Source organism: Poeciliopsis prolifica, unplaced genomic scaffold (genome assembly GCF_027474105.1).
Source record: "Poeciliopsis prolifica strain line A6 unplaced genomic scaffold, Auburn_PproV2 SCAFFOLD001, whole genome shotgun sequence".
In the NCBI taxonomy this organism is placed as follows: Eukaryota; Metazoa; Chordata; class Actinopteri; order Cyprinodontiformes; family Poeciliidae; genus Poeciliopsis; species Poeciliopsis prolifica.
Genome location: NW_026562376.1, coordinates 3,022,649 through 3,034,713, shown reverse-complemented (window position 1 = coordinate 3,034,713; position 12,065 = coordinate 3,022,649). Strand labels below are relative to the sequence as shown.

At 42.9% G+C, this 12,065-nt stretch overlaps 1 protein-coding gene across 2 annotated transcripts in view; it reads right to left on the bottom strand.

Annotated features, from left to right (window-relative positions):
* The window catches only part of znf423 (zinc finger protein 423), a 162,745-nt gene extending 156,565 nt beyond the window's left edge, over positions 1-6,180 (bottom strand). For both annotated transcript variants that reach the window (XM_055036623.1, XM_055036709.1), the window contains exon 1: positions 5,075-6,180. In XM_055036623.1, coding sequence (XP_054892598.1) covers positions 5,075-5,114 — 40 coding nt within the window. In that variant the 5' untranslated portion in view covers positions 5,115-6,180. The remainder of the gene's footprint in view (positions 1-5,074) is intronic.
* Positions 6,181-12,065: the final 5,885 nt, after the last annotated feature.

Here is a 12,065-nt window from a genome sequence, read left to right as displayed (position 1 = left end):
GAAACTAGTAAACACACTAAATCTAACTGAATAAGACAAACAAAAAGTCAATGAAATAAAACCCAAACTCTGACGTGAGCCAGTATTGATCTGTAAATGTGAACATTTAGACTTTTTCCTAACTACTGACTATTCTGTCCAAAACTTCATTCTCCTTTAAAATACAAAGCAAACAAAGTGAAAGACAAAAGGATCCTGATGATGTAACTGATGAGAATCCACGTTTACACTAATGGGTGAAACCCTGACCCTGTTTGCATGTAAGCATGGAGCAGAAAGAGCAGCGAGCAGGAGAAGTAGGAAGGAGGAGACGGAGTGATGTCATTATCCCAGATCCCTCCAGCAGCAAATCCAACCACCACAGAAATCGTCTGGCTCCAAACAAACAGTGGAAAACAAAGCAAAGAGCAGCTGAAAAGTGAGCGGCCCGCTCCGCTCTTCCCACTCTCCTCCATCTCCCTGTCACATGTGCTCAGCTCCCGTTTAATGTCCTGCAAATGAAGCGGATTTATTAATGTGTAATTAAGTAATAATCATCACTACATAATGCATGAGAGACTCCAGGGGCTGAGGGCTGAGAGGGAGAGAGAGAGAGAGATAGCAGACGCAGAATGAGATTTCTGCCTTCCTCGCTTCACTAAAGACACACATTAAAAACGGATTAATCCACTGAAATAATATTTAGATAAGAGGGAAGCGGAGCTTGCTTTCATTTCTTCCTCAGGCTCATCCCTGCTTTCTTTTTAACCCAGGAGCTCCATCATCGCACCATTAGTCCATGTTCAATTAACAGACAGCAATTAGTCAGGTCCCGTCCCTGCTAACAGGGTCTAATCGCTGCAGAGGCTCGACCGTTCCACCAAATCCGTCAAACGAACCTGAGCACCGCTGCTCATCAGGACGTTTCCAAACCTCTGACTGCATTTCTTCACGCCAAAACTCTGTGAAAAAGACCAACAACCATGTGGGAGGAGGATGGACTGATGAATCAAAGAAAACCCCATATTGTACAAGTAAATATGCCTCATCATTTCCATTGCTAGGGCTCCACACACTTATCAAATAAAATTCTTTGTCTCAATTTTTTGCAGAGAGAAAAACAATCTGGTCAGCTATAGAAAAAAAACATAAGCAATATGTTGCATAGAAAGCAAACAGAAAAACAAAAATTAATGTAATTTCAGAAGATAAGCACCCGAAGATTCAGAGTAACATCTTAAATTTTGAGTGCTGACCAGATCCAACACTTCAACCTCTTCTTTACAGAAACGGAACCAATTTAACTTTCTTCCTAAAAATATGGATAAAATACGAACCAAAACGGTGATCAAAGAGCAAGAAACTAATTCATCTGATGGGAAAGAATATACCAAAGTCAGGCCTGCACAACATTAAATCATAATATCTATTTTTACAATCCTAAAGGTCTACTTTGATACAAAATGAATCAGATTATTAACATTATTAACAACATGTTGCAAGCCATATCAAATTAGATCAGTTGTATGAACATTTACTGTCCTTCATTGCACCAAACAGACTTTTCAGGAGCCAACATCAGTTTTTCATCACATCCAAATGTTAAAGCTTCCTTACTGAGCTTTAACTGAGGTGGTCGATTTAAGATTATCTTCATTTATTCTTCAAACTTTAGCCTCAATCCATATTAAAATAAACAAATTGGATCAAAGTGCATGCTGCTGGTTGATGCATTTAACATCTGAAAATGGAGAAAGTTACCAGCTTTTATGCACTTAATGAGCAGAGAAGAAAGCTCACTTCATCAGTTCTTTGCATTCATCCTCCCATTTCACTAAAACACATTGATTAGGATTAGAAATGCACTGATCAGCCATTTTTTGGCCAATCTCAATCTCCAATTTGAGTCCTGATCACCTGATTCTGATTTTGACCAATTACGACACATTCTGAAATTAAAGAATGAAATAAAGATTTTTCAAAAACTTTTATTCATCAAAACATGTTGCAAACATTTTTAATAATTTTGTATTTATCAAGCTCAAAAGTGCAACAAAGTACCTGCTGTCAGCTGACAAGATCAGAAACAATGCTGCATTGAATGAATAGGGGGAAAATACATTTAAAGGTTTTAGTATTTAATCTAACAATGAAGGGGAAAATTGGTCGATTCCAGTTTCTGAGTCTTTACTTTTATATTTCAAGTCAAAATAAAAACAAGAAAGAGTGACAAGTGTAAAATTCAACAATTATAAATGTGTGTATTATCACGTCGCTTTTGATTCACTATTTGCAAGCTATTTATAACGTAAAATGTTTCACTTAATGCATAAACAACCCAAGGCAAATTGTATTATTTGATATTATATAGAGAAGCACTTTGGAAAGAGGAGTTTGGTGAGATGAATCTCATTTAGGTCTATCCAGACAGCTCTTCTTTGCAGCTTTAATGAAGGATAAAAGACACCTGACGAGATTTCTGCTATCTAACCTCAGACTGGTGAGTGAATAATCCGTTTCTGATCGGGTCGCTGTGATCCGGTGCGGACCTGCAGCAGCAGCAGCAGAGTCGGCCGAGTTGGGATTCTGCTGCTGATGCTAAGCCGGTCAGAGTCGGGTGAGCAGGTGAAAGACAGAAGAACATGAAAACACAGATAATCCCTGGGTGATGCCCACCTCACCTGCTGCACCCCTCCTGCCTTTTACCCCTCATCCCTTCCTACCCCTCCATCTCTCTTCCCCATGCCCCCTTCAATGCCCCAACGCCAGGTCGTGCCAAGCTGTCAGAGGGGCAAGGTGCAGACGGGAGATAGCAAACACACGCAGGAGTACACACAACACATGGTGCTTAAAGGCAAGACAACAAGGGCTGTATTTGCAGAAAACACACAGATAGAGAGAAAAACAGACAGAAAAAGAGAGAGAGAGAGAATGTGTGTGTGTGTGTGTGTGTGTGTGTGTGTGTGTGTGTGTGTGTGTGTGTGTGTGTGTGTGTGTGTGTGTGTGTGTTTGTGTGTGTGTGTGTGTGTGATGGTCGTCTGCATCGGCTTTGCCTCGCTTCGCTCCGCTCGGCTGCTTCACTGAAGCTAAGCTCCGGTTATCCAGGCTGCTGAGACCTGCCGGCCTCAACGACGAGATCCCACTTCCAAAAACATGAGCGCAAACACGCTCACACACACACACACACACACACACACACACACACACACACACACACACACACACACACACACACACACACACACACACACACAAATCCACTGATCCGGACGGGATGCAACAACCATCTTCATCCCATCTCTCACATTCTGATCAGAGAGAAAAACAGGATTGTAGATTCTCATGTTCTCCAGCTCTAAACGTGACATTATTTAATTTCGTTTTGAGTGATCCTGTTATTTTACACAAGTTATTTTTGTTTAATCTTTATTGGAAATCAGTCCACCTGTACATAAAGTTTCAATGAATCCACCCTGATTTCACTGTTTGAGAGATCTGTGATTGGCCAAAACTTAATTTGAAGGCAATCTTATCCACCTCAGCAAACAGGCATTCGACTGACCGACACGCGCCAGGACATTTCAGACTCCCCAAAAAATCTGCATCGGCTAAAATCGGAATCAGCAGTTCAGGCTTTTTAGAAGGTGCAATCGGTGCACACAGTTAAAATACTAAAATACAGAAACACTCGCTGTAAGACATTACAGACTTTGTTGATATTCTGCTAGTGTAGAATAGAGAACACAATTTGGCAATTGTGTTGTTGTCATTAAATAAGGAATACAATTAAAATCACATGTGAATAAGTTTGTTCACATGATAAGTCATTCAGCCATCATCCTCCCAACACTTGCTGTCGTCTTCTTCATCATTTTTGCGAAATAAACTAATACATCAGTACAAAAGCATTTTTTATCAAAAAACTTGAGTTTTTTAAACTTAAGCAAATTTATTTTTGCAAATCCAAGTCGTGCAACTATATAGTCGATGGAAATGCAGCTACTGTTGAAGGATGTGGACGATTTTAAAACCAGAAGCAGATCCATGCTGCAGGAATCAGCACAAAATGAACCAGAGTTTGCCCAGGATTCCTGAGGCGGCTGTGGAAAGCGAGAGCTGTCACCGCCGATCACATCTTCCTCCCTACCAGAGTTAAAAAGCAACAGTTTTAAACTGTTTTCCTGCACATGCAAGCCGCAGTAAAAGACATAAAAACCACAAACCCATCCCCAAGGGAGCGCATTAACACGTTCTGTCAGGGATTCCTGCACAGCACATGCAGCCTCCCCTCTAATGTGGACTGAATGAAAAGCGCCCCGCCTCAAAGCAAAGGCTAAAAACCACCAAACATCCCCTAAATATATCCAACAATCCTGATCTATAATTAATACCAGGAAGGCTTTGCCGACACAGGAGGAAAAAAAGCAAAGGAAAAGAGTGGCTGGCTTTAGGAAACAGAGGAAAAGGGGGAGGTGGGTTGGTGACCACATGGTCGGACAGTCCCGCTGCCCATCTGGGTCCCATAAAGGAAACGGGGAGGCCAAGGACACCACATGCCCCCCCTCCACCCCGCCCCTGCGTGATGCCCACTCAGGCATGCACTGCAATGAACGCCACTTCATGACGATGGCGGAAAAACTTACGCCTCGTTTAGCAGCAAATGAAACTTATTTTGAAAACCTTAAAGCCATTAAATATGCGCTTTTCCATATTCTAATAGCCTCGTTACAATAGTTCATTTTAAGAGTAAATTAAAAATTGGGATTTCTACTCTAATTTGGATTATTCAGTGTACCACAACAAGTTGGTGTAAAAATAATAATAATAATAATAAAGCAGCCCACGCCGTCAGAACAATGATCCACCCGTGTCAGCTAATTAAAAGCCATTTCCACTCAGTGGGGAAACGCGGACAGGACTCGCTTCTTCTTTTATTTTCTGACTCGGTAAACTTCAGGTTTTCAGCCCAGCAGCTGCAGAGCTTCACACCGCCTGCTTACAGCCCTTTGGGGGAAAATCAACTTCAATTAAATTAAGAGTCAACGCTGCAGCGGCACAAACTCCGGTTCCGCTCCCAAACCAGCACTTTTCTCACCTTTAACTGAGCGCGGCTTGGCCTGTTTCCGTCTGGACATCTCCGCTTTGCGCTCTGAAACCTGGATTTTCTCGAACTGCTCTCGTTCCGCTCCTGGTTTCAGCTTCCCATGCAGGCGGCGGAGCAGCCGGGCTGTCCTTTCCTCTTCCTCCCTCTTCTTCTTCACCTCCACCACCTCTTCGCTGCTTCTTCGCCTGTTGCAATGCGGCAGCTTCGGTCACCGCCGTCAGTCCGGCCACAACGCGCCGGGAACGGGAGACAGTCAGCTTCCGCTGCTGCTGCGTTTAGTGGGAGAAGCGGACACAACTTCCTCGCTCGCCGCGACTCCGACAACCTTGATTTTGTTGCTTCTGTTCGCCGCGCCGCTGCTGCCGCGCCGCTGCTGCCGCACGCGTTCCGCTTTCTCCGACCTCTTCCAGCGCTCGCGGACGGACCTGTGCGCGAGCTGCCACCCACGCGCGCGTGCAAAAAAAAGAAAAAAAAAAAGAAAACACCAACCAACACCTGGACAGGACCTCCACGCGCTGCGATAGAGAGAAGTGACAGCCAGCACCTCGTACGGACTGTTGGTTTTGTTTTTTCGGGTATTTTTTTTTCTAATATTTTCTATCGATTGAAGCGCCTTCTTCCTCCTCTCCTCTTCCTCCCAGCTTCTTTAGTTTAGTGTCACTGTTTCAGGCTGTTCTGGTTTTCTCCCCTCAACCCCTCCAGGAGCCGAACCGGGCAGAACCGTCCGTTATTTCTACTGTAGGTGTTGTGGATCTGGTGGCATGGACAGTGCGCTCCTTCCCCCTGCCTCTCCACCCCGAGGGAAAAGCTGCTTTTACAAGCCGTTCTGTTTGTTAATATTTCCTAATAAACGGCAGGCTGATGTTTGGAGCGGTCTAACCCTGCGCTAGCCTCTGTCTCCCTGCTTTTTCTTTGTCCTGACTCTGGCTACCAGCCTCCCTCCTCCTCCTCTGCCTGCCTCTGCTGGCGGGGCTGCGGCGCAGACACACATAATAAAGCCAAGGCAGGCAGTGCTTGGCTGGAAATGTAGCCGCGTCCCAGCAGGGGGATGTGAGAGAAGGGTCCCGGCGGGGGAGCGCTCTGATCCCGCAGGGAGCAGCTCGGCACAGCCCGGGTTGGCTGAGGCAGAGAGGCAGGAGAGAGAGAGGGAGAGAGAGAGAGCGAAAGAGAGAGAGAGAGAGGGAAGATGGGCAGAGGGAGGGAGAGAGGGGAGGAAGGGGAGGAGAGTTATGCAACAGCGGCGAGCTGTGGCCAAATGGCGCAACTGCAAGCTGGACTCAACAGAGCAGGTGTGAAACTCACTTTCATTTTTGGCCACAGTTCGATAGTAACTAGTTACATTTACCTGAGTAACTTTTTAAAAAATTACTTTTAGGAGTGTTTTTACCATACTATAATTATTTTTACTTGAGTCATTTTATTTTGAAGTATTCCTCTAATTTGATTCAAAGTTCTGGATTCTCTACTCAATTAATGAAAAACAAGCACCAAAAATTCACCCAACACAGACGCACACATGCAGTTTTTGTTAAAGTTTTATACATTTTTATTGGAAGAAATTGATTAGAAGCATTTCCTTTTGCCTGTTTTTTTTTTTTTTTTTTTTTTTTTTACTTTTATGAATTATTATCAAAATACCAAAATCTCCACTTTATATTTTTTATGCAATTTTAAATATTAAATGAATGATAACTTGATCTATTACTCAGTACTTGAGTAGATCTTTTACTAAAAATACTGTTTTACTCTTGAGTCATTTCTTGGCCTGCTACTCTTACTTGAGAACAACTTTTGGGTCCTCTGTTCCACCTTTGGACTCAACAGAACAGGGGTGTCAAAACCATTTTTCTTTTTGGCCAGAGTTGGGCAGTAATTAGTTACATTTACTTGCATAACCTAGAAATTTCTGAGCTCCAAAAGTCAAAAATATGGCAGAAAAAGATTCATGCCATCAGGAAGTCATCACACCATTGCTCCTCTATTTACCATTAAACAACATTTTTACCAGCGTTTCACTGAGAAGCGGCTCCTACTGTGAGCTCAGCAGGTGCACAGTTCCACCACGTGTTTGCTAATTGCTGCAGGTGTAACCTTTTTAATTATTATGGCTTTTCGTCATTACTCTGCGTTGTGAATATGGCTGAAGGAGCAGAGATGGAAACTGTAACTCCAAGGAGGAGCTACACCTTGAAGGTGGAGCAAAGTCAAACCAGGCATTTTGCAGCCTTCTTCCTCCTCTTGCCATGGAGATTAAAGAGTTGCTCAAATATGCATGAAAGAATCAAGACAAAAGTTTTAATATGTTTTTGATGAGATAATATGATAACATTAATTAAACTCAAAGAAAGTTGATTTTACATTCTTTTAACCTTCATGTTCTCTTCTTTCTCTGGACCACGCTGATTTACAATCTGCCAGTGAGCGCAGACACGCCTTTGTGCAAAGGGGACGTTACTCCTAGGTTTAAAATCTGGTGACATTTTCCTTAAAATGCGCCTCTCTGCGTCCTCCGCTGGCCTTTAGGAGTGCTGCGCCCCTTCGGAGAGCTGCTTTCATGGCAAACAGAAAGCATCTGACTCACTGTACACACATAATTCAATTAGCCACACATGTGTGTGCATTTATGTCTACATGGTTGTGTGTGGCTGCGTCTCCTTTGAAGCTCCTTTATTCCCAGTAAAGCAAAGAGGGGACACGTCTGTGGACAATATAAAGCAAACAAAGAGGGAGAAATGAAAATCACTGGGTGCTTTGTTCTCGTCTCTCTGCTCCAACCGAGCGCTCTCTGACCGCAGCTGAGCTTTTCCATGTTCCCTGACTTTCCCTCTCCCATCTCTCGCTCTGGTTGTCATGGATAGCCCAGCAACGTGGAGCTCCCAGTGCTGACCAGCGGGGCCGCAGATTGAGCCTCCCTGCCCCCCTACCACACCCTGTCCTCCCCGCAGAGAGTCAGAGAAGCCTTTAAGATCGGCCCCCTGCTGGAGCTGCTGGAAGCGGGAGGAGGAGGACGGACTTCTTTTCTCTCTCCATCCCCTCAATTGTCTCACCACAAGCCTTCATCCTTTCCTCCAAAATGAAATGAGCAAGAGTGGGTAAAGTAACCAAAAATGTACCCAACTAAAGCTGCATTCACACTGCAGCCTGAAGTGACCCAAATCCGACATGTGACCTCTAATCCGACATGTGACCTCTATCTGATCTTTTCAAGACAGTCTGAACAACACAGATCGCATATTTTTCAAATGCGACCCACTCTGCTTGGTCATGTTATCATAATCCGATACATATTCGATCTTTTCCAATGCGACCTGATTCTCAACGTTTAGGTTGCATTCATACGACCTGATCGTCACTGATACTCGCCCACAAGCATCACTGCCCTGCCTACCAACATGGCGGCTCAGTGGCGCGGATCACTTCCGGTTCAGACTTGTGGGAATTCAATTCAAAGCAACTATATTAAGATTGAATGTTGTTGTAACTCATATCAACTCAAATCCTTCATTCAGTTATGACTGTTTGCAGGAAAGATGTTTTGCAGCAGTTTGTATTTCTGTGGATTTGAAGACAGTCTGTTTTCCTCTGCATTGAGTTATTGATCAAAATTATCATTTAATATTCAGAAATTCCCTCTTCAGATGGACCAAAATTTAAAGTTATGTGGAAATTTTGGTCATTTAAAGACCAGAATAAAAATAATTCATGTAAATTATTCAAATTAGGGAGTCTGGTGATTTTTTCGGTTAAAACAATCTTGCTCTTCGCTTGGTGAAGGCGCTCACAGCGAGTCAAATATCCAGAAATGGTACTTAAGTATCGATACTTCATAATTAAATTACTCAATTAAAAGTAAAAAGTACATTTTCAAAATGTTACTCAAATAAACTGTAACTGAGTAAATGTAACTAGTTACTACGCAACTCTGGCCATGCAGGACACCCATGTGTGTGTGTGTGTGTGTGTGTGTGTGTGTGTGTGTGTGTGTGTGTGTGTGTGTGTGTGTGTGTGTGTGTGTGTGAGAGGCTCCCCCTGATGCTGCCAGTGGCATGGAGGGCCAAAAGCCCCCGCTCAGCGGTCGGTCCCCCCTCCACCTCCGGCGCCCCTCCCCGTTTATGCCTGTAAATACAAAGAGTGGGGGAAAAAAGCCCACATTACAAGCTCCTTAAGGGTCAAGGACAGGCCCCACTCTGAATGGCTTCTAAGGGCCTTATTGTTGAATCACATAGCCAGCGATTACACCCTCTGTCATCTCCACAAGGATTTGGCTTTTTAATGCACACAACAAGAGAACATCATGCAGCAGCTTCTGAATAAGTCCGCCAACAGACATGCAGCGGGAATTGATTCAGACAGGACATCAATGGAGTAAACCAGCAGCAGATGTAGCTTTATGGCTCCAAAATGGGGATTTGGCTCAAAGATTTCATACCTTAACAGCAGCGAGATGGAAAACAAGGAGCCGGAGGTGATTCCATGAAGATCTCACTGATCTTACACCTTCACATTAAATAAAACCTGCTGCTGGCTGGACACTGGTTTATTCAGTGAGCTGCGGTCACATTAAACTTTAAACCTGCATAAGTTATTACATGAAGGCAACATTTACATAAATGTTTTTAGAATTTTATTAGTTTTCTGAATAGCTGTACAAAAGAAACACATTCTGCCACATCTTCAGAAACGTATCCAGGAAGATAAAGAGAATTTGTATTGTGTTCAGCTTCTCTGACAATTAAGCAAAAATGTGCCATTTTTGAGTTACAAAACTCTTAGATATTATAAATCGTTTTAAAAGCCTAAAATAAACCACATATAACTGAGTATGGGACGGACGGACGGATGGACGGATGGACGGTCGGACGGTCGGACCAGTCATTGCTGAGCTCTTCCCATCCTGACGTTGTGTTTCGCTCCTCTTTGCTCCTGAGCTGCAAACTGCCTGAACTCCTGGTTAGTTAGTGAACCTCTGGCACAAGCAGGAAAGGTGCACTTACTTTCTCAGATGCAGGAATTTGTTGTGATTTTTACACTTAGATTTTTGTGTTTTCACTTTTTATGTCCTTTCAAATGAAAGAAAGAAAGAAAAAAAGCTGATTTTATGTAGGTTTTTAAAAATGACGATAATTCAAATTAAAAGTTCAAAGTGCAACTTAATGAATGAATAATGTAAAGACAGATTTAAAATGAATTGAGGGGAAACTTTTAATAAATATTCAGCCTTCAAAAAATGGGAATTAGTTTTTTTTAAACATCATCCTTACATCCATACTCAGGATTTTTGCAGCTCATGGCGTCAGCTGGACAACGACACAAAGCGAGGTGAGAGCATCTGCAACCAGGAATTAGACAGACAGGCTGTGAGAATGGAGTCGGGGTCAGAGAGCGCTGTGAGCCGTTTCCGCATCTGTCCGCTCTCTGTCTCCCAGCTATCAAAGCCTGGAGTTCCTGAGGTGAAGAGGCACTGAAAGTCTATTCTCCACTGCTGAACAAAGTGCTGCTGAACATGGCTCCTCTGCATTGTGCTGCTTCCCCACCTGCCACCTGCGAACACAGTTCATGTTATATTTATGTAGCCTAAAGCAGACTCTCTCTCCCCGCCTGCCTTAATCCCTCTACTGCCTCTTGTGTCTCGCTGCCTGTCCTTAAATCTCATTCTTTTACACTTCGTATTGCCTTCTTTTATTTGAAACAAGTTCATGTGTGACCGATTAAAATGCCAACCTAAACCTGCATCGTTTAGCGGCTGTTAACTGCAGAAGATCGTTTTTCTGCAGATGCACTGCAGTCTCCTGCATTACGCCTAACTAGTTTGAATTTCGATTTAATGCATGCTCTAGTGTACATGCTGCACACATGCATGAATGAATATATAAAAAACCAAAACAATCTGATTATGTGTGCTCACTGCTGCTCGTGTGTTTGTCTCAGTGTAAACTGCGTTTGTCAACTGATCCAAAGGTGAGAAAGTGGGAGAGAATTTAGCCTGCAGCCATATACCAATAAATATTCAGCGTGGAGACAGAGAAAAAAGATCAACATCATTTTAATGTTTGCTTTGAGGCTTTGCTCATTTCCAGCCTGACTCACTTGCCAAGGATTTTGCAGGGGAATTAATGTGTTTCTGTGCGTAATGTGCAGAATGAATGCAGCAGAAGTTCTAACTGTTGAGATTGGAGTAAATTTAATCATCTTATAAGAAGACTTGACACATCTAGTCTACAAAAGGTTCTCCATCCAGGTTCAAGGTCATCCAAGCTTTCAAAGTTATATTTTAAAGCAGCTTAGCAATAATTTAATATTTTGAGTCTCTTTCAGAATGAGCTGCTTTAGGGCTTTGTCACTTTTATGCAAATCTGCTGCTGCTTGCCACGCCCCCTTTAATCTCGCACTCTAAAATGGTGGCAAACAAATGTGCAACTATACAACTGTAAATCTTTGAAAAGCAGAGGTGGAGCCTCCTGCACAACCAACAAGAATGCTGCAAGTAGTTTCAGGATGGTGAGTCAATGACAATAAAACACTCGGTATTTTCCAGCAGCCATTGTACAACACATACAGCAGTAAAACCAGCTAACCAGCTCCTTTTGGATTCATCGCTGATTGTGAATTCACAACTGGGAGGATTTTGAAAAGACTAGTTTTCCAAAAACAAAAAAAAATCAATAATTTATTGTCAGAAAAAGCACTTGACTGTTTAGAAACCTGAAAGGAAAAATAAAAAAATGCAAAAAGTCAATTTTGCATAACAGTTCCCCCTTGATGGTAAAATGAAATATGAGGGGTTTTTTTTGTCTTTGTGGCCATTTTTATTGATAATAGAAAAGGTAAACTATGAATTCCTGGAGAGTGAAAAGCATCATTATGACCACCATGAGGCAGCCTTGCTCAGCCTGAGTTGGTCATGGCTGCACACACCTTTGTTCAGCTCAACTGAAAGCTGTTATTACTGCTCTCTTTGTAAATTTCTTGGCTCAGCTGCAGG